Source organism: Neolamprologus multifasciatus, chromosome 19 (genome assembly GCF_963576455.1).
Source record: "Neolamprologus multifasciatus chromosome 19, fNeoMul1.2, whole genome shotgun sequence".
Taxonomy (NCBI): Eukaryota; Metazoa; Chordata; class Actinopteri; order Cichliformes; family Cichlidae; genus Neolamprologus; species Neolamprologus multifasciatus.
In genome coordinates, this window is record NC_140457.1 from 15,913,934 (window position 1) to 15,937,425 (window position 23,492).

The following is a 23,492-nucleotide window of genomic DNA, read 5'->3' on the forward strand; positions in this document are numbered from 1 at the left end:
CCACTGTACCCTAAATGGACAGCCAGGGAATAAGTGGATGAGCCTGTGATTCTTGGAAACTTTAATTTCCTCTGACCTTTTGCCTGTAATCGGTTATAAATTTCCAATATATTTGTATCTTTGTTAGGGAGTGTGTGTCCGAAAATGTGGAAGTTCATAAGATTTAATATAGAGCCTTTTTATAGGCCCGTACTGATGTGCTGAAGCGATTCAGAAGCCTGTGAGAGAGGTGTTTCCAGGGGCTGGACATAGACACATTTCCTGAAGGTCCAGTGATCACCGATAACAAAGTGTGATGAAAGAAGTAAAAGTCCAACTCTAAACCACTTTCAGTGCTATTATTCACAAGGCAGAACCCCATAGGTAATAGAAGCCCTCATTTACACGGTATTCTTCTGCACCTCCAAAGTGACCTACTTTAAAACCTTTCATCTGTTTAAAATAAAGAGCAATATCAGAAAACGATAGCTTAAAAAATCGATTGTCAATTCCCTTCAGGCATCCCTACCTTATTTCCTCATTCCTTCCAAACGCTTCCCCAATTCCGTATCAGCCAATGGGATTAGGTTTATTCTTTACATTGGCCAATCACGAGAAAGGGGGCGTCTGCAAGCGCGTGCCTTATAAAAACCAAAGTGTACGCCGCTGTCACTGCACTGTAGCTGTTCAGGACACTGATCGAAAAGACCTCAGCAGGAAATCTTACAAGCCGAGTGAATCGCTCTAGTTTCACCTGCGTTTTCACCATGAAAGCCATCAGTCCCGTCCGCTCGGTGAGGAGCTGCTACAAGGCCGTGTGCTGCATTTCGGAGCAGAGCCTCGCCATCAGCCGGAATAAACACTCCTGTCTGGATGAGCCGGTGAGCGCCCTGTGCGACATGAACGACTGCTACTCCAAGCTGAAGGAGCTGGTTCCGAGCATCCCGCAGAACAAGTCGGTCAGCCAGGTGGAGATCCTGCAACACGTTATTGACTACATCTTCGACCTGCAGATCGCGCTGGAAGCAGAGGACACGGCCACGCCGGAGATGGTTTTGTCAATAAAGGTGAGGGGAGATGCGGGCTGATGCTGGGTCGCTTTCCGACATCCTCAGTCACTCGTCACGATCACTGGCAGGAATTTGCCTGCTGGTTATTTGCACTGCATGAATCTGGACTGCAGAGTCATTTAAAGTTCAAGGCCGTGTTCTGTGAATTTTCCAAAGTTTGTTCGCATGCGTACGTGCGCGCATCGCGCTGCTGTTCTGCTGTAGACCGCAGTCACACAGCAGCAGATGGTGCTCTGCGATGTCACACCTCTGCTCGGGCATTTATTAGAATATACTTCTGTTATTGCCAGCTGCTGAAACTTGCTTCTCTTCTGTCCTCTCCATTCAGACTGCGGACATTAGTCGCAATTTCTCCAAAGAAGAAGGGCGGTTGTGCCATTAAGATGGAGATGGCATGTTATGGTACGTATATATTCCTAATTGATACATATATATATATATATATATATATATATATAAATATATATAATAATATAATAAATATATATATATGAGGCAAATGTGCCCTGAAGCAAATCATCACATCTTGAATTACTCCTTTTTACTTAAGTTCAAATAAATCTATAAATGCCAGAGAGAATAATGTAAGTACTGATATGCTTAAAAGTGAAAGTCTTCACTCCTCCACATTCATTATGCTCGCCAATTAGACAGGCCAGTGATTGTGTAGTGGATTCATTGCTATCTGCCTGGGGTTAATGAAAGTTCCATGCTAGGCGCCAGTCTGTCTGCTCCCCTCTGCAGGGAGGGAGAGAGGGAGGGTGAGAGGGAGAGATCTGACTTCACTTTTCTTCCTTTCTCTCCACGCAGGTGCAGGGAAACACATGTCTCCACTTCACTCCGGGCAAGAGGACAAGAGGGGCAGAAAGGGTGGGATAGGTATTGGGAGAGAAGGAGGAGGAGGAGGGCTTTGAAGAAAGAAAGAGGAAAAAGTGGACTGTTTCCTAGATGAGTGGGGATCAACAGTATTGCATGAGCAAGAAAACAGAGACTCATTCTTTGGCCCCTGGACAGACAAATCAACACACCAAAGTAGAAGCCAGGATTGGAAAGTGAAAGCTACCAGCTTTGTATGCCTTCCTCTTTAAAAAAAAACAACAACCTGGGATTCCTTATAGATAGTCGGAGGAATTGTTCTTCTTTTCTTTTCGTTTCTGTTCTGTTCTTTTCTTTTATTATTGCATTCCAAACAAAAGTTTTTGTGGACACACAACCTGAACTTTGTATCCAAGTCTCATATCACCTCACACAATTATCACCCCCTCCCTCCCCCCTCCCCAAAAGCAAAACACATGTTTTCTAATAATCTCGAGGACTAATCAAACTTCTTAAGAAGGTGTACATATCTGCTGGGGTGTGAAATGTGAATCAATATGGATGTTTCTTTTTCTTTTGTTTTTTTGGGGGGGATTGGGAGTTTGCGTGTCTTAGGTATAATCAGAACTCTATACTAGAGTCAATTGTAAATGTTTGTAGGGATTGTGTTATTTCTACAGACAATGTGCTGTGAGTTTCATAAACTCTTTATTATAAAGTTGCTTTGTATGTACATGTATGTGTTTATGTAATGAAATAAAAAAAAGAAGAAGAAGAATGTGAACACCGTTTCCTGGTGTGGTGTGTTTGGTCTAGAAAATGAATGAGTTTGAAACTAGTCGTATTCTTCTGAAGACGATGGGGATGCTGACGTGACTTTCTGGCTTTGGATGACAGTGAAATGCTGATACAACAGGATGTATTTAGATGAATCTTGAGGTTGAGTGGTTGGAAATCAAACAAAGGGAGTTTCCTCTCAGTGTTTCTATTTTTCCAAAGAAACCAGTTCATAGCGACTGAATTTCCTAAATGGTGTAAAAGAGAGAGGATGTTATGTGATTGTAAAACTGTGCATCTGATCATTCATAAATCCTGTTAAAATGTCACCTTCATGACACCAATGTATAGAGGTATGCTGCCTACCTAGAAAGCTAAAAAGCACCACTCTTGAGGTAGCACTGTACAATTTTTTAAAAAATAAGATTGGAAGATGTTTCCATGGTTTTTACAGAGAAGCTTTCCTTATGGAATCATATTAATTAGAGAGTGAAACAATGCATGGGCAGTATGTGAAGTATGACTGTAGACAATTTCCAAAAGCTGAACAAACGCTTGGATCTGTGTGGAATTTCAGGAATTAGATGTTGACACACACTACCGGTATCTCTCTAGAACAATAGTTACACTGAACGGAAGTTTTGCACTTTTCTTTCTTTCTTTCTTTTTATTTATTTATTTATCTGAAAATAGAAGAAAGCTAACAACAACAAAACAACAAGGGAGAAGAGTTAAACATGATGACCCAATTCTAACCTTCCTCGTACAGCTAATAATGAAATAGCAACGCCATCTAGTGGTGCAAATGCGTTATTGGCTTTTCTCGCCGTAGGAAGTTATCACGGTGGAGAATATTTTGTGATACAATATATATATATATTACTACCTATATGGACTTCATATTTAATATTATATATGTTATATACTTTTAAAATGCTCGTGTACGTTATTATTAATAGTAACAGCACCACAGCCTGAAGTTCAGGACAACAAGGTTACATGACTGCTTAACTGCTATCAGACTAATAAGTGGACAGTATGCGTCATAATAAATAGATAATACATGGATACAGTGCAATAGCTGAGCACACCTCAGCTGTAGATTCTATTTTGTATATATTCCTTTTCTTCATTTTGTTGTCTTTTTTTTTTTATTGTGACGTTCTTGTTTTTCTCTGTGCATATAATTTTGTTCAGCAATATATCAGTGATGTAGTGCTGAACGATAATAAAGGAATGAATTTTAAAATAACAGTGTTAGGATGGCTCATAGCAGGTGGCTTAAAATAGGAGGCTTGTGGTAGAGATGAGGTGCAGACCACCCACGTGTTTGTTCACCAACGTTAAAAAATAAAAAATAAAAGCCAAAACATAACAAAAAAATAAAACCATGTAGCCAGTGGTGGGACCTGGTTTCCAGCAGGATGTTAACTGGCAGCAGTTAAACCCAATTAACTGCTGCTAATTGGGTCTCAAGCCATATGAGACATACATGCTAACGTAAAATAATAACTGCACACAAATCTTTTCTAATAATGTTTTCTTAACATCAAATCAATACTGTAAAATAATTACAACTATTATTATGAAATATTTCCCACTCGGCTTACCACCTAAAATCTACAATAAAACTATTATGGCTATTCATTCCCTCTTCGATCACTAGGTGCTGCCTGGAACCTTTAAAAAGCACTAGGAAGTCTTGGGACCTCTTTTGACTGGCAAAAACATTGGGAGAAAACACAAGTAGGACACAATCTTGTCATTAAAATTGTCACTTGGGATATAAATTGGCTCTCCTACCTATTAGAATACACACCAGCTAAATATCAAACCAGTATTTTCCACCAGTTTAACCAAATTTACGCACATATTAACCAGTGCCAGCTGAAAGGTTGCCAACAAGAAAAACCTGCAGACAAATAACCAATAAAAAACATGTCAAACATTTTTGTACTTATTCTTTAACACCAATGTTAAACATTAATCATGTATGTTGATCTGGTTAAGTAATGAAGAAGACTATTGCAAGCAGCAAACAACATGAAGATCAGCTGCCAGTCCACACTAGATGGGGCTGTTGGATGAGGATGGAGCCTCCTGACATCAAGAACTGTTGCTCTCAGTGTCAAAATGAAGCAGCCAACCTCAAAATGTAGGATTGCACAATAATTTGAAAATGATTTTTCTTCTTTACAACAGCACAGTGGACAAATGACTGACAAGCTGTCTCATGGCCAAGTAAGCCCAGTTCTCTTCTTATTATGTGACAAATTCAGAAGGTGAAAAATCTGGAGTGGATTCCAATTGTTGAACTTGGTGGTGAAAGGTGCAAATCAGTAGTCTAGTATATTCTTAAAAATAATGAATACCCTGACCAGCTCAATAACATAGAAATGCCCAAAAGACTGAACTAGTGCATGATTATAGGATAACCTTCTTTGTTCAGAAAACACTGAAGACATCGTTGAAAACATTCTCAAACAGGTGGGTGTATCACTCTCAAGGTCTGTTATTAAATACAGAGGGTTTATAACTAAGTGCAAACTACTGGTGTCCCTCCAGAACAATGAGGAGAGATTAGTCTTTGCCAGGAAACAGCTCAAAGAGTTTGCACAGTTCTGGGGGGAAAAAATGTTGGACAGATGAAACCAAGATTAACTTGTACCAGAATGATGGGAAGAGAAAAGCATGGAGAAAGAAAGGAATGGCTCATGATGGTGATAAATAAACTGGTATTATATCATGCTTTTCTACTTGGAGCACTCAAAGCACTTTTTACTACTCTCATTCACCCAATCCAACACATTATTACAAGGGCTTTTTTTTCTATATACCTAAGCACCACGAATATTTGCTCTAACGTTGATTGACGCAGCGGGGATTCTCTCCCGAGGATACTTCGATACAGAGTGGAGTAGTCTGGGATCGAAGCACTGACTTTGCGAGTAGGCAATCTGCTCAACCTCAGCTGCAGCCACCCATGACCAGAAGCATACCACATTGCCAAACATGGTAGAGGGGATGTTATGGGATGAGCATGTACAACAATTAGGCATAACATTATGACTGCCTGCCTGCCTGATATTCCGTTGACCATCCTTTTTGCTGCCAAAATAGCCCTGATCCATGGAGGCATGGACTCCACTAGACCCCTAAAGATGTGCTGTGATAACTGGCACTAAGATGTTAGCAACAGATCCTTTAAGCCCTGTAAGTTGTGAGGTGGGGCCTCCGTGGATTGGACTTGTTTGCTCAGCATATCTCACAGATGCTTGATTGGATTGAGATCTGGGGAACCATTTTTGCTTTGTGGCAGGGCGCATTATCCTGCTGAAAGAGGCCACAGCCATCAGAGAATATAATATATAATATATATCAAAGGGTGTACATGTCTGTAACAATGCTTAGGTATTTGGTACGTGTCAAAATGACATCCACATGATGGCAGAACCCAAGTTTTCCCAGCAGAATGTTCCCCAAAACCTCACACTACCTCCACTGGCTTGGCTTCTTCCTGTAGTGGATCCTGGTGCCCGCTGTTGTGCCAGGTGAGTGACACCACGTACCAGGCTATCCATGTGATGTAAAAGAAAACATGCTTCATCAGATGAGGCTTTTCTCCTCCAGTTCTGATGCGCACTTGACCATTGTTGACGCTTTCAGTAGTGGGCACAGGTCAGCAAGAGCCCCCTGACTGACACCTTTTTATCAGAACCAGCATCAACTTTTTCAACAGTTTGAGCTACAGTAGCTCGTCTGTTGGATTGGATCACACAGGTCTTCAGTCCCCACGTGCTTCGGTGAGCCTTAGCTGCCCATGACCCTGTCACTGATTTGCCACTGTTCCTTCCTTGGACCACTTTTAAGAGATACTGATCACTGCAGAACAGGAACACCCCACAAGAGCTGCAATTTTGGAGTTCTAGCCTTCACAATTTAGCCCTCGTCAAGCTTGCTTTAACCTTTGCCCATATTTCCTGTTTTTGTCAGCTTTGCGGACAAAAATGTTCACTTGCTTCTTAATATATCCCACTCAAAAACAGGTGTAATGATGAGGAGATAACCAGTGTTATTGACTTCACCTGTCAGTTGTCATATTGTTATGCCTGCTTGGTGTATGGCTCTAAGTGGAATTAGATCACTAGTGTTTATCGATTATATGAATGCCGATATAAGCAGCATGAATTCTGAAATGTGCATTACTATACTCTCTGCTCAGATTCAGTCAGATGCTGCAAAACAGATGAATGATGACCCAAAAGCATACAGCAAAAGGTACCCAAGATTTTCTCAAGACAATGCGATATCAAGGGCTAAGTCGGTCACCTGACTGGCAACCCCATCTAGCATGCACTTAGTTCACTAAGTACAAAAACAACTGCTGAAAGACCCATAAACAAGCAGCAGCTGACATTTCTGCAGTAAAGGCCTAGCAGAGTGTCTCAAGGGAGGAAAAACAGCATTTAGTGATGTTTCCTGGTTCTACTTCAGTCATCATTTGCGCCGTTACTGAAAATAGAGGACTCTGTATACAAATGGCTATAAATAGCACAGCCATTTGGTGATGTAGGAAGCAAAGCTACAATAAATGTGTACCTGTCCCAACACTCATTTAACTCCACGTAAGTTTCATAAAACAAATTCACAGTTTGATACACTGAACACATTTTGAAACATCACAAATTATGATGTGACAGAGAGAAACATCACTAGTGATTTAAAAAAAGAAAAGAAACAAACAACAAAGTTTAAAGTACAAAATGTACATCACTAGAATGCTGTGAGATGTTGCATGTCATGCAGTTGGAATGAAACATGAATCTGAATTTCCAGTATTGCTAGTTATGCAAGAACACCTACAAATTGTGCAGGATTTTGTGTGAAAGAGGAAGAAACATGAGGGTGGGGATAATATATGTTGCACTCTGTGGGCATCCAGTGCAGTAACAAAGCAAATTTCTTTCATCTGACAATTAAGAATTATCTCCTGATCTCTAATCCAGTGTAATAAGAAGGCAACTGTGTCAGCTTTTTTCTTCACCCTCGGTTTTTTAAAGGCACAGATGCACAACAAACAATCATTTTTTGTGTGCATTCAAACCACTTTCAACTTTGATTATTTCATTCAAAATGCAGTTCAGATTGACGCCGGACAATGGGGCTGCTTTGGTGGAGAGTCTACTTTGTCTTGGCCAAGGGGGTCAAGTCATATGGCTTGGGTTTGGTTGCTGCTAATGGGGGAGGGGGTGTTTTCTTTCAATACCTCCTCTGAGCCAATAAGCAGGAGTGGTACTGAGTGAATCCAATTATCATCTATAAACTACCCCAGTAACACCTTGTAACAGAGAACAATACACTTTGATCACATGGAATACAATAAAGCAAAATTGTCTTTATTGTTTACAAAAAACATACAATGTATATTTAATTATATTAAAAAAAATAAAACTTATGAAAAAACTTTCCAATCCTTTCTTGCCCTCTGATTTCTAAAATACATATTTTATTATGTCCTGATTACCCAGAGAGCAATTCGGCACTATTTGAACATACTGTACATGATTGCGCCGTTTGCAGAATCAGACTTCATTTTTAAACACTGCAAATTTCATATAAACATATGACGTTAATGTTTAACCGTTTTTGTAATCTTTGACTGTCAAGGAACTGAACTGGGATGCTGTAAAATGCAAGTAAGTGGTTACAAGTGGAGTTAAAAAGGCAATAAAAAAAGTGCTCCAACAACAATAATGCGCCTCTAACGTGTGATTATAAAGTCTGGGCTGGTCATTGTCTCCATATCCAACCTGGCAATGAAAGAACACCATGTCTCGGATGTGTGCTCCTGTCCCTTTAAGCAGATCACTCCCATCCCCGTACAACTGTTTTATGCAAATTAGACAAGCTGAACGTGCCATGAGCCAATCAGAAGCGGCTTTCAGCCGCGGGAGATCCGAATTTCGCGGGATGAAGTTTGGCGGTAAAAAGACTGCTCTGCCCCAGCTCTTGCCCCCTTGTATGGAGAGAGGAGCTCTGAGGTGGACGGACAGGAGTGGCATACTGGGTCGGATTCAGCACCAGAGGGAGTCACAATCATTTATTAATCTCTAGCTGGAACCGGATCTCAGTGAGACCTGGAAGCCTTGGAGAGTTAAGCTTTAAAGTTCTGGACGTTTGAAATAGTTTATTTATTCAGGAAGCTATTCTTTATAACTGGTAAGGCAAGTTTCCTCTACACTGTTACAGGACAAAGGATAACAACACCGACCAGCCTGTTAAATGTACTAAGGATAAACGTCACATTATAACATATAAGCGTGTACTGCATGTGTAATTCATGCGGCTTGCAGCTAATTCGGCAGTTTACGCTGTGAAAGTTGCTTTTGTTTTGTTTGTGTGTGTTACAGTATTGGCAGTTAATATATTAATAGAGGTCCCGCAGTAAGTGAAGCTTGCTGAGAGATTCAGTGTGCTCAAGTACAGGCACACTTCTGCCTTCGCCTCACCGGTCCGGTTAAATTTAGTCTACTCAGGAAAATGATGCGGATGCCTAAAGGCGTCTCGCCGGCATCGGGTCGGCAGGCAGTGGGGCTGCCTTGCTCTCAGCAGAAGATGAAGCTTTTGTCCACCGGTGGAGTGAAGACCGACTTCTTCCTCACTGGACTGTCCAGTCCGCAGATGAACACGGTACCGGCCGGATATTTCACCCAGATCTGCAACACCAGCGTGGCCGAACAAAGAGCCAACAGCCTGTATTCAACCCCCCATGGACCCGAGGTTAAACCCATCAGATCATCCTCCGGGCGACTGCCGGTAAATAATCACACAAATACAAGCCTGGGGTCGTGTTTCCTTACTGTTTAATATCCAGCGAATGATATGCATATGTCCGGGGGAGGAATATTTAACTTTTTTCATTGCTATGCATGTTTGAGAAGGGTGCATTCAGATATGTTTTGACGTGATAAGCCACAGAGGGGCCACTGTGGCTGCTTCTGCTGATGTGCATGACTGGTGTCTTCTCTCTTTCTTTTTTTTCCTTATCCATGCCAGGCTGTGTGACATCTTCTCCCGCAGTCCAGCTGTAGCTAAGACAAGGCCAGACGCCTTGTTCTGTGTTTGATGGTTTTGATGAGCAGTGGGGGTGCTTAGAGAGAGGCCCCACTCTCTTGTGCCCAAATAGCGAGTGTCCCCCCTCCTTTGTGCAGCAGAGCTAGTTTTTTTTTTTATACAAGCAAACAATGCAGGGGCTCGACCAAGCTGGAGGAAAGACACTTCAGGCAAATTCATAGCGTCCCAACACTTGTAATGGGAGATAACACACACAACAGATGCTCCACCCTCACTTCCCATTATGTCAAAACAGGGTCTGTGTTGGACTGTGGGAAGGAAGCATAGGTCAGAGGTCATAACCACAGAACAGGTGTATTTTCTGGAGTGTGAAAGTATTACTATCGGAAGCCCTAAAGCTTCACCAATAAGTAAAGGATTAACCTGTTTTGTAAAACACATACACAGTTGGCTTTAATGATGTTAAGTAATGTCGTTCATTTTAAACTCGAATGCTGAAGATTATTTGAAAATCCTGATCTGAGAAGATTGGATGACACTTAGCAGCTTTTTAGTGCTCCACACCTGTTGTTGTTTGTTGTATTTGGTGTCTTTATTCCAGCTGACTCGTCAGCCCTGGAGTCTTTTTTTAGATTTAATGAATTGCAGTAACGCTAAAGGGGTTAGAGTGCGTACAGGGTTTTCAAATCTCATGTCAAATCCCCAGCCCTAGTAGGCCCTTCAAGAGGATTAGATGGATATAAGTAAAGTGAGAAATAGGGTACCACCTGGCATATCATGTGCCAATGTGAACCTAACTGCTGTCAAAGTGTGTATGCATTGTTGGTTTCTAGAAATATTACGTGCATGCTTGATAACCTGGTCTTCCCCTTGAAATCCAACCTTAAAGTTTGGCCATGTAAGCGGTCCATACTGGATTTAATGTGGTTCAGTAGACTTTATGACACAACCCCCGTGTACGCAGTCATGTCGCCTGTGTTTTTGTGCATGCACACTGTGACCACGGTAACTTCTGTTTTCAAGGGATTTGAATATTTTCAGTTGTTGCACATTGTCACAGGTGCACGTTTCAATTTACCAGAAAAACAGGAGCCTAGTTCGGGTTGACAGAAGCGACGGCACGGTTGAAAATACGGATGAGGTTTCAAAAAGCTCTCTGATTAAGAAACTTCCTCTGGATCACTTCAGTAATTTGGGTAAACTTAATCAAAGGGAGTGAACCCACCTTAAAGTTTCTGTTTTTAAACGAATTTCATGTGATTTGATTCCCGTGTCTAGAAATAAGTGGTACAGTGGGCTTTAATGATGTTTGAGCGTATTCCTTCTATTATACGTTAGTTTTGTTGCACTAATATGATTTTGACACAAGGATGCCATTATCATTATGATTGGGTTTGAATGACTAAACGTCACCACATTTGAGTTGCGATGGCTGATGGTAGCTATCTTGGAGGATACATTTGATGTGATGATATTATGAAGTTTTATTGACAACAGTAAAGAAGCTGAAGATAATAATGTGCTGCTGACACAGCTGTTTCAGTGCATGTTCAGTCATGACTCCTCTGTTTACAGGAAGTGTGGCCTTTTCATGTACTTACAGCTCACTTCCTTTAACCTATACAACATTATAACCACAGCTTTTTTCTTTTTCTTTCCTTTTTTAAAACTTTGACTGGGAAACCAGATTCTAAAGCTTAGCATTTATTTCTTTTAAGTACAAACAATCAAAACACTCTCTGAACACATTACACAAAGTCCCACACTTTTGTAGGCACCTACCTACAAAAATTTAAAAAAAAGGTTAATATTTGACTGATTTTAGTAAACTTCAACTGCAGAGATCCAGTCTTTACTTATTAATCTCACCAACTCTAGAAAAAGGCAACGTATCAGCTATTGGCATGTGAATTTTAACCAGGGTGTGTAAACTGTTGATAAACTGTTGTCTCTGCTTACTTTCAGCTTGATAGGGATGTAAATGTGTTACAGTATTCAGACCTCCAGCCAAAGTCCAGGGAAGCCCTTTTCTCTTATTGGACTGCGGATGAATGAATTTGTCAGTTTAGGCAAAGTTCAGTACAGTCAAACAGCGGTATGGCAACAGGATGCATCTCCATAATATTCACCAGGAACAATGTCCCATTTATTCCCTACAGTGACGTGTACTCGGAGTTTCATGGAATGCGCACAATCCACCACAACTGAGTGATTACGGATGTCAGCTAATGCCTTAGTCTTTCTCCCTTGGTAATTTTTAGGAACACACACGTCTCCTGCAACCGAACTTCAGCTCTGGTTTGACCTTTTTTGAGCCCCTAGGGTTAACAACCCATTCAGGCTAATGCTTTGGTGTGATATTGGACACAGTACCAACTGTATGCATTCTCTCTATTATCTGTTTTGTTGGTGTGTTTTCCATTTAACCCCAGCTTCAGGCAAATACCAGCCCTATAGCGCAATGCTCTCTATAGGGGAAGTTTTGCATTTCAAAGCAGCTTACCCTCATCAGGCAGGCAAGCCACAGTGGGGACGGATCCACACCTCTGTTTAACCGCTTAAGAGGCTGTTGTAGTGCAACTTTTGTTTTTCCTTTATGTCCAAGGGTGTGGTAGTGAAGGGGCTCGGTACAGAGCGGTAGGTACTTGTAGACATACTGAAACTTGCCCTTTGCCTGGATGGAATCTAAGTCTGGTGCAGCCTGACTAGCAAGATCTGTTTGTTTGAGGAGAGGCCCGACTGCAGATGCCCTTCACGTGATTATGATTACATGCGTGGAGTTTACAGCACAGCAGCAGAGACGGCGGGAACCGGCCAAAGAATATACAGCAAACAGAAGGGGCCACGTGCAGTAGATGGGCGTAACTGGGCAATCAGGCAGGGTGAGGTTATAGCAAACGTGAGTGGCGTGATACTGCCAGTCTTTGAGATAAAGTGCTAATAAGGAGGGCAGCTGACTCAGGCCTCTCCCATCGTCTCTTATAGCTGCACCATACGTATGCGAGAGCTAGTTTTAGGGTGTGAAAGCTTTTGGATTCAGATTTTCACAATGTTGTGTTATAACACCTTAAAAGTGATGTGTGCTAGGCGGCATACCTGTGCACTTTCTGTAAAATGTAACCATTTCTCAATAGCTGCACTTCTTCTTTCAGTGGTCTGTTAGTCTGTTGAGTGAGGAATTTAAAAAAAAAAAGGTCTTTTTTGGAGCACCCAAGCCCTCACTCTGATGTACAGCTGCAGGGGGAAAGCGCTGGTTCCATTCTTACAAGTCATAATGCATCAGGCTATGACTCAAATTGTACACGTGCATTAAAAAGTTTGACTTGACACACGTTGACCTGCTCGTTCTAAGTCATAGAAATGACAAATCTTTAGCCTTATTTGGTGAAAAAATGCGACGTTTTTTTCTTTGTGCTGGGACACTGAGTCAATGGAAAGCTGTGGCAGTTTTTCTCTGGTTAAACCACAGCTGTCACGGCTGTAGGCAGTCCAACTGGTATCATCTGCTTCCTTTCTGCGACTCCAAGTGTTTGATAGCGACTTTCACGACCATCGGCCAATGAAAACTCAAAGTTTGAATCGTGCAAGAGGTCGTTTTAGAGGCAACAGTGAGCATTTTGTTCTTCGGTAGCTGGTCACCATCCTGTTGCGGGTGTCTCTGTATGCCTGACTGTGTGTTTTAGGGATTAAAATCCAGCCTGCCAGCAGCACTGGGCTGCTCCAGATGTCACGAGTCAACAGGTGGACGTGTTAGGGAGAACACTGGGGGACAATGGCGGCCTTCATTATCCCTTTACTTGCACATGCGTAGGCACATCCACACGCGGTAACGTGAACTCCCTGCTTTTCCCATCTCTGAAAAAGCAATTTCCCTAAACCTGTTAACTAAAACAGTTCACTGGCCGCATGTACGCTGTCGTGGCAAAAGGGATTATTCGTGAGGAGACACGGTGAAAGGAGTTTGTGAGATCTAGCCATGCACTACAAATTACCCAGCAGCCAGAGTGTGCTGAGGTGAAATGCCATTGCCTCACTAGCTCAGTCATTGTGTTTTTGTGTGGGCAGTTGTTGGATTTCCAACTGACAGCAAACGTTCTCGTTCACCGTGAACTTTTGATGATGACAGCATATCTGCACGTGGGGTGTGGTGGTAATTTCCTAATCCTTAAGAGAGTAGCGCTTTCACTTCAGCTAAGTAGGCCAGTGGATGGCGGGGGAAAAAGCAATGGTCATTTGAAGATTTTATATTGGGTTACAAAGGTTGTTTATGTGCTTTTGATTGTATGATGCATCGCTGTTATGGTCAGATAATGTTCTGCTTGTGTGCGCGCGTGTGTCTCTGTGAGGAACCTGTGTGCTAAGCACAGAAGGAAGAGGGTTGAGAGGGGGGAGGAGAGGTCACTGAGTGATTCCAGGGACTTCCTGACGTATGGCAGGCAACGAGTCGGGCCTATAGACCTCCCGTTTCTGTTGACTGCAGACAAACAAAATCAGCCCCTGTTGAAGTGCTTGGGAAAGTGTGCGTGTGGGGGGTGCTTTGTTCCTGCACTTGAGGGTTGTTGGCACATTTACGACATGGTACTTTTAAACAAGCCCCTATTTAGCCGTCTAGCATTCATGCTACTGTTCTACAAAAGGTCTGGACTTGCCCTACAAACTATTTGATTCTTTCAGCTTTTTAACTAGTCATTATTTAAAGTCAGTAGGATGAGTTAAACACCTTCCATAATGTGCTTTTTTTTCAGCCTACACTGGGATTGGAAGGATTTCAGTCTTATACGCCGTTTGCATGTTCTTATGTAGTGAAACAGCAGTTAATACAGAGGAAGTAGTAGAGCTGTAAGTCACACCTGCTTTGTAACATTTGCATCTTTTTGTTAATCTTTGATAAACGTCTTCCCTCTAGGCCAAGAGGAAGCTGGATTTAGAAGACCCTCTGTATCTGCCAGAGTTTCGTACGCCAAAAGGAAAATGCAGCATTGCAGCACGGATACCAAGCCCAAGGAGTGAGTAGACTGTACATCTTTTGTTGTTTTTGTGTACAGCCCGTCGTGTCTGCTGTGACGGTGTTGAAAGTGCTCTATAAATAAAGTTGGTGTGGTGTGGCACACATCAGTGGGTGGAAAATATTTTTTGTACTGTGAAAAGGGAAGTTCAACATTCAACATTTAAAGAAAAGAATAAAAGCAAACAATGAAAAGAAGTTGATTGTACGGTACTCTTTAGCATTAATCTGAACCCAGGCAGGGTGGGTAATGCCAGGTTCGCATGACACGACCTCAGCCTGATTGCGTCCTGAACCCTTTGGGTTGTGAACAAACACGAACAGACCTGTTTGCTATGGGTCAGACTAACATGGCAGGAAGACTACTGCTGAAGTATTCCTCAATAGTTTCCTCACTTTCTGCGAAGTTCACCCATATGAGCACAGAGTGCAGTACCAGCAGCTCAGTTGCATACAGCTTTACACATAACAGATTAAAAAAAAAAGCAATGGTGTAGCCAGGAGTAGAGAGCCAGTAGCATAAACTGGCTTGTTGACATTCTTTTCCTAGAATACACAAGCTAGCGCCTCCTTCCCAACGACATCTCAAATCTCACAGCTCAGCGGGAATGACGGATCAGGGAGGAATATGCGGACTGCCGTGTCTCTCAGTTATGAATTTGCAATGTCTTATGATTGTTTGATGGACAATTCTCTGGAATTAAGGAGCCCTGAGAATATGTTATTACTAACATTATCAGACCTGTTGATACTTTTTCTATCACCAGTGTGGTTATATGTCATTGAGTCACGGGGAGAGCACAGTAAGATGCCAGGACCTCTTTCACAGTATTCCGGGAGAATACTTTAGTGTTCCCAAGACAACAGAGGGCCATAATCTCCGATGTGCCCCGAGTCTTACACAAAGATTCCCACCAGCTGGAGCTGCCTAAACCACCTAAACTGGCTCTTTGATGCAGAGGAGCAGAGACGTCCAACTAATCAAGACTGATTATTAAACCTGTAGCAGATTAAAGCAATATGAAGACACAGTCATCGGAGACAGATGCTGTTTCTGGTTTACAATACCGTACCCATAGCTCTTATTTTCATATTTTCCGTGCGAGGAAGAAATATTGCTGTTTGGAGGATTATTTGTAATATCAAACATGATATCAAACATAGAAAGTAAAACATAAAGGCAGAAATAAATCTAGTTGACACATTCCAATAACTGTTTGTTTTCATGTTTCACTGTTGTCAACAGCTTGTATGACTAATACAGTAAATATTTGAATCAGTGATCTCTCATCAGCCAAATAAAACACTTGAATGAATTAGTAAAAATCAGAGTTGTATAACTCAAGCACATTTCTAGTCTTATGCGCTACTTTTCTGTGCGTTTCCTCGCAGCTCCAAAATCTCCGGGTGAGCGGACGCGGTACGACACATCATTGGGCCTGCTGACCAAGAATTTGTGGGTCTCATTGCTGAGTCTCCTGATGGAGTCCTTGATCTGAACTGGGCCACTGAGGTCCTGGAAGTCCAGAAAAGACGCATTTATGACATCACCAATGTTCTAGAGGGAGTCCAGCTTATCAGGAAGAAGTCAAAAAACAACATCCAGTGGCTGTAAGTAGAAATGCAGAAGAAGGTTAAGTAGCAGGAATAGTGGGAGGTTTATCAACTGCGTGTAGCTCACAGAAGCAAACCAGGGACTGCGTAACTGTTAAGTGAAGCCTTGGCATTTAGGGTTTCTTACAGACTTTCACAATAATGTTGGGCAAAGCAGGACTGTTGACAGCAGCAATTTGGCCTTATTAACAAAGCTGTGTAACATAGTGCAATGCAGCTTGGTTCTTTTTGCTCGTGTCAAACAGCTGAGACAAGATATTAATATCTTATAAAAGTTTGCTTTTATAAGACATTTACTCTAGATTTTTATAATGATTTTACAAAGTAGTGTTTTTATGCTGCACACTTTGTGGACTAATTAGTAAAAAAGAGAGATGTATAGACATTTGCAAAAAAAAAACCTACCAATTGTTCTTGAGTCTATTTATACTGGGCTTTGATTGCATTCTGAAAATGTCTCTATTGCTTTTATTCTTCATGAAGTATTAAAAGGAAGAAAAACTTCATACTGGTACTCGCTTGTCTGCCCCCTAGTGGCAGTTCAGCAGACATGCAATGCCAGTTGTAGACACTACCTTAACGTGTGGAGTTGTTTGACTGTTACAGACTTTTATTATTCATAGATGTGTTTATTGTGTGTATGTGTGTGTTTCTCCAGGGTTGGAGATGTGTTTGAAGGTGGAGCGGGTGGAGGGGAGAAGGCCCGTGCCCTGAGGAAAGAGCTTGGAGACCTAGAGAGAGCAGAGAGATCTCTGGATGAACAGATTCAGTCCAGCACCACACAGCTCAAACAACTCACTGAATATAAAGAGAGTCAGAGATATCCTTTACATAGAGCACCGTGGTTATTCACATCATTCTTTCATGATCTCCGTTTCCACTTGTTGTTGGCATATTCCACTGTAGCTTGCTTGGTTGAGTAGGTAACCCATATGCTAAAAGGCAGCAGGGACGTTCGTCTTTCCCTACTTTACTATCAGATTCCTACTAATATCTTGCCAGATATAGCCAAAAAATAATAAAAGAGAAAAAAAGACAAGCACACACGCACGTGTATTTAAATTCCACTGTTGTTACCCTTAACCCCATGATCCACATTGGGCTATGTGACGTATCAAGACATCCGCTCCATCGGCAGCCTTCAAGACCAGACAGTCATTGCTGTTAAAGCCCCTGCAGAGACCAAGCTTGAGGTGCCAGACACAGCAGGGGTGAGATTTGGTTTATGTTTCAGTTTGTCCCCTTAACCCCTCCTTTCTTTAAATTGTGCATTTGTCCTGATATCAGATTGTTTTGATAAATAATTGCTTCTTCTCTTGTTTCCTTGCAGCAGGCGTCTTTGCAGATCTATTTAAAGAGTAGAAATGGTCCCATAGAAGTCTACCTATGTCCTGATGAGGGTCTTGAAGAAGCTAGTCCTGTTAAGAGCGTTGTCACTCCCAAAAAGGAATTCCCTCAAATGCAAGACCCTCCTGCTGCAACCCCAATAGGACCACCGAGTTACAGCGTCAAAGAGGAACCTGTTGACTGTAAGCTTTGAGTTTTGAACAGAATACCACCTTTATTTGAGCTACCCTTACTTTGATCGTACCCGTGCACTAGTCTTAGACTGAATGTAGTTTTAAAACTAGCATTAATTTAGTTTTACAAGTTTTACAAAGTGATTTTATCCCAAGGCTTCCAGAACATTAAAATGAATTACGCCTCTTCAGCTGGAGCCAGTCCAAAGATCAAATAGCACCATTAAAGCAGAAAGGTTACACTTCTTTTTAGCATTTTCATGCGATGCCATGATAAATTGGTGACAAATTAAACAAATGGCATGTTATTTCATCTGCTTTAGTTTTGCTTGTTTGGTTGTTGTATTTTGTTTTGCATTCTGCAAAAAAATGTTGAACTGTTCCTTTAACTTTTTCATTAATTAACCCCTCAGCTGAAAGCATAAAAAACAACAAAAAACTCAGGGAGTATGTGCACAAGAGGAGAATAAAAATAGAACTTGTATGAGGATAAAAGATGTAAAAACTATTCAAATTTAGGAAGCTAAAAAGAAAAGTGTAGCAGTACACCACCTCTCTAAATGTTTTTTAATGCAGTGCCCTTAGCACAAAATTAATTTCCAACGCTTTCTTCAACACAGCCAACATTTCCGCAGCAGCTCCAGCCGCCTCCTCAGCTGTGACCTCCACGTCCTCTCTGCTTGACGTAGAGGGTCTGCTGGGTTTGCCCCCCAGCCTGCTTCAGATAACCGAGGACCAGCTTTCCTGGCACCTCCTTCACTTCAGACCCCAACACCCCCTTTGTCAGCTTTTCTCCACCTTTGGACCACGATGACTACCTCTGGAGCCTGGAGGACAGCGAGGGAGTGTCAGACTTCTTCGACACTTACGATCTCGGAGATTTGTTGAAAAGCTGAGGTTTAGATGAAGGGATGGGGCGGAGAAAATTCAGGGAGAAGAAGGGTAATATTTAATCGAATGCCTTCTTGGGACAAACTATTACACTATGAAGCCATCTGTTTTAATGTCCAAATGGAGGAATCAACTTCTTTGTTTAAATTATAAAGTGAAAATATTTGTATATATAGTAAATTTTGGCAGTAAGAAAGTCGAGTAAGTCTCCTAGAAGCAGGAGTTATTGTTATGTCGTATTGTCAGCGAAAGAATTGATGATGCATTTGTTTATCAGTCATTGTTTAGCGTGACCAACTCAGGAACTTTTTTTTTACCCTCGTTTCCAAAGTCTAAATAATTGTTTGTACCACTCTTTGGCCCATAGGGGGCAGCATTGTATAATGTCAGCTTTAACTGCCATGCAGCTTTACAGGATTCAATCACTGGATTGAAGTAAGCTAAAGCCATGAAGAGCCATACACACAGGGTCTGTTTGCAGTGTTTTCACCACTGATCAAATTAAGCTGTGAATGAACTTCAGTGTCGACATGCATCTACAGCTCGAGAATACACATCAGGTGAGATCTCAGCATAGATTTTAGACATTAAAACTGGTTTTCAAAGGTGCTCATGTTGCTCCTTTCATGCCTTAAGCTTTGTGTCAAGCCTTGTGTGCCTGAATGTGCAGGCTGTGACCCAGAGTTCGAGTCAGAGGTAATGACAAATGGTGGCTATTTTTTCTTCTTTTATCTCTTGAACATGTTACATCTTTGAGCGACCCCTTTGGCAGCTTTGTTTCAGTTGTTGCTCTGTTGAGTTTAATAGTTGTCTTTAACTGAGTGGTTTTAATTTATTAGTGTAAAACTACTATTGTATTTCTTAGGAAATAACCCAAACAAATTAAATGCAGCATCTATGTTGCAAGGGGGGTGAAGAGGGGTGGGTGATGGGGGAGAGGAGGGGGTTAATTGATGTAAATGAGGTGTAATTAGAGGAGCAATTTCTTTTTCTGCTAGTTTTAAAATGAATGAACTCTGTTACTTCAGCAGAAAACAGAAACAATGAGAAATTTGTCTTTGCTGTTCAGGTTTTAGGCCCACAAATACTTTCCCTGCCTGCTGCGGCGTAACACTTTTACACGTCAGAGATGTGCTCCTGAGGATGGAGTTGCTCTGACTTTAATCTGTTTGGTTGTTTTTAAAAAGTGTTTTTGAAGTGTTCTAGAATATAAAATTTGGTATATTTTTGGCTTTCCCTCTACACTGCAGAGATAAGCTAACTGTCCTGTCCTATCAAAACTTGAAATTGAGTGTTGTGGTGCGTATTTGACAGCTTGCGGAAATGGTTGTTGTGGCATTTGTGCGTGCAGGTTTTTTACAATGTAGATTAGAGAATTGTGAATTCAGATTTTGTAGTGTGTGTGTGTTTTTGGTTTTTTTTCCAATGAGCATTATTGTTTTTGGTATTTGTACATAACTTGTTTTGTATTTATACCAATTTTTTTCTAAAAAAATTTTGGACTGTTGTAAGTCATTCAGCACTTAATGATTTGTAATATTGTGAAGTTATTAAATAAAATATACTGCAGCCATTGTTTACACATGAATTTGAGTTCCTTCTTTTTAATCATGTCAGAAAAACCGGAATGCGTATTAATTGCTTTGTATGACGTGACTCTTGGTTTGATATTCTGATGTATCGCTAATTCTTCGACATCTGTGGAAGCCATACGAAAGTTTAAACAGTGCCGGCACTGATCTAATATAAAGTGACATTTCCTAAAGAGTGACAATAAGTCTGCATCAATATTTACAACGAAACTGAAACAGCTATAAACACATTCAGACAGGTGCACAAAGGCACCCATCATTCTTCACAAGCTTGTTGCTTTGGAAACCGCTCACAAAAGGGAGCAAGCAATCAGCAGGTCAAAGTTCAGTGGGTCACGCTGGAATGGTGTGTTGGGGGTGAAAAATTTGCAAGGAAAAACTATGACATTAATTTTAGTCAAAGGGGTTTGCACATCGGTCCAAAGTTAGAAATGCAACTACAAGTTTCTTCAGAGGAAGGTACAGCGTTTATGAACAGTTCTTTAGGAATAACTAAGCTTGCATGGAACTCCAAGGAGCATCCACGTGACTTTTATGATCAACACGAAGTTTATAAAGCTTTATACTCCTTACAATGTAGAGAAAGGGTGTGAGTAACAACAGTTTGTGCTGGTTCTCTGCAAACTGTCTGTTAACGGAAACTACAGAACAGCTCGTGTTCTGAACAAGAGATCTTAAACAAGCATGTCACGCATCACATGACAGCCCTGGCTGCAGGGTTTGCATGCTATCTAAAGAGCAAGCTACCTTGTTTCTGTTACTGCTACAGCAGCAATCAGCTGCAGTAAATCTTGTCAGCTGGATCATTTAATTGCAGAAACTATAAATACCTCTTTCTGACTAATGTTCACCAGTTTGCAGCACATACCCACACAGTCCTTTAAAACACTACATGTTGTTATTACGGCCCCAGGATGAGGAGCGGTTCTGCTTGGTTGGGAAACTTTGGGTGGACTTATAACCTATTAGTTACATGGATAATATCACTCGTACGACTCAGATGACACTATGGCGCGCAATTAACATCAATATGAATCACAAACAAGTCTGTCTACCTGTTCCCACGCTGCAAAACCTTTTGTTACCATACCAACTGTAATAACAGGTACACTGGCATTGGTGTCTATTTGAGGGTGGAGTAAACATTGTTGCCCGCCCAGAAGCCAGACCACGGAGAACCTGCATGGAATGGCCCTGGACTGACAGTGCTCAGTCAGTAAGTCACAGATGATGTATTTTTCCAAAACAGCAGCTGTCACTTAAGCTCAGAGCTTTTTTTTTGCTTTTTTTTTATACATCAAAGCTGCTCTTCAATGCAGGTTCTTGAGGCAAATTAGTTTCAATGGGGCTCTAGTCCTATTCAATACACCTCATATGCCTATACCAGTGGGAAACTAAAGCCCTGTGTTTTGCAATAAATCAACTTTACTTTGTCTTCCCAGTCCCCCAATTTTCAGTCATCCATGTCAACCAGAAGAGGGGGTATTTTACGGTAAGCCCGGGCCCCCCTGTCCTGACAGGGGTAGTAAATTGATAGCAGTGCTAGTGGAGCTGAGTCAACAAGCAGCAAGATGAGGGAGATATTTTTTACGGGGGGAGGGTGGCTGGAGGCCGGGTTCATTGAAGAACCTTATCCTGCTCCTCTGGGCTGCTGGGAAGCAAGAAGGGAAATCCGGGCAACTCTAATCTTTACTGGAAGATGTTGCTGTAACCTCCAACGCCGTGTGTGCGTCACAGAGAAAGAGAAGCTGTATTCGATGTACATCACTTCCTCACTGCCAAAGTTTCCCTGCTCGCAGTCTCTGAGGGGAGTTTGCTCTAACACAAGAAATGATGTGGCATGAAAGGGAAGCAACCAGTTAAATTACCCTTAAGAGGGGAAGAAGAGAGTTTCTTAATATTTAAAAAGAAAAGGGCGGTAAAGGGTGGAGACAAGGAGGGAAAACATTAAGTGAGTCACATTTCCAATAAAGCTTTGATCTTTTTCTGCATTCCTGTGTTATTCCACCTTTGTCGACCTTCCTGCACACAAATTCTCACTGCTAAACTCCAAACATCACTGAACAAAAAAGGAAAACAATTTTCCCCTGTCAATTTTTCATCTCTTCTCTCCCGCCCACCCTGGCCTTGGACTTGGGTTCTTCACTACATGTTAGTTCATTGCCTGAGCAGACCGGTTTGCTCAGTTTTACAATAGGACCCGGGCTCAAAGGCTGGCTGGCATACAAAGGCTCTGCTTCTTTACTGAGTGCTGCAAAGAAACTGAAGGAGGGGTATTGTTTGAACACTGCAAGCCCCTGCATTACATCAGCTAGAAGTGCATTAAAAAAAAATGAGTGCATGCACAGTGAGCATGAAATCACACACGCTGCACATATGTCACAATAATAGATGCCAGCATGTATCCATGCAAGTTGCAAATATACAATATCTGTTTTCTGTCTTTCCCTGCTTAGCTTCCTCACACTTGGAGCCATGCAACAAACAATGACTGAATGAGGCCCTGCTAAAGTGGGTCGCCAACCCTATTTATGTGATGTGTGCCCTCACTTCCTTTCAAGAGTGCACATTTTTTCACAATGATTGAAAGGTTAAAGAGTGGGGTTTTACAGCTTTTCCTCTGGAGACTTTGGTCCACATTTTAAATTGTGTTGTGCCTTATCTCATAAGGAAAAACCAGAGATATGTTTGTTTGGACTCCAGAGGAACTTTTTTTTCCCCATAGCCCCCCCTTTGAGCTTTCAGTTTAAGCTCTGTGTGTGAGTGAGCGTGTCTGCCTGTGGGTGGGTGTGTGTGCAATACAACAATGATATCTTGTACTGCTATGCATGTACATTTTGGCCTGTCTGTGCTATTGGCTTAATAACACGACATGCAATTCAAAAGGAGCTTGTCTATCTTTGTGACTGCACACACACAGTACCACTGTGAGCGCCTACATTTAAGACACTGCATCCATTCTGTGCTTGTTCACTGAGCGGCAGTAATAAGTGGGAAAAGAGAACAGATAAAATCCTTTAAACAAAAGTAATCCTATTTTTGCTGATTGAATATGATAGAGATAATCAGTTACCTGTTGAATTGGCTGTAATTCAGTTTTTCCCTTCATGTATCTAATGTAGGCAAATATGTGGTTTTGTGGTAACGCTAAAGG

The 23,492-nt window shown here is 41.6% G+C and overlaps 2 protein-coding genes across 2 annotated transcripts; both read left to right on the forward strand.

Annotated features, from left to right (window-relative positions):
• The first annotated feature begins 566 nt into the window (after nucleotides 1–566).
• id3 (inhibitor of DNA binding 3) lies at nucleotides 567–2,342 on the forward strand. Its single transcript, XM_085144234.1, has 3 exons — nucleotides 567–1,046; nucleotides 1,378–1,451; nucleotides 1,860–2,342. Exons 1-2 carry the CDS (start codon nucleotides 747–749, stop codon nucleotides 1,429–1,431), a joined length of 354 nt encoding a protein of 117 aa, XP_085000360.1. The 5' UTR covers nucleotides 567–746; the 3' UTR covers nucleotides 1,432–1,451; nucleotides 1,860–2,342.
• Nucleotides 2,343–8,628: 6,286 nt separating this feature from the next.
• Nucleotides 8,629–21,222, forward strand: e2f2 (E2F transcription factor 2). The gene is given in 9 exon segments (XM_085142548.1): nucleotides 8,629–9,458; nucleotides 14,623–14,722; nucleotides 16,114–16,170; nucleotides 16,173–16,332; nucleotides 16,994–17,155; nucleotides 17,432–17,546; nucleotides 17,666–17,864; nucleotides 18,476–18,597; nucleotides 18,599–21,222. Coding segments are annotated over 9 exon segments (1,344 nt in total). The 5' UTR covers nucleotides 8,629–9,182; the 3' UTR covers nucleotides 18,752–21,222.
• Nucleotides 21,223–23,492: the final 2,270 nt, after the last annotated feature.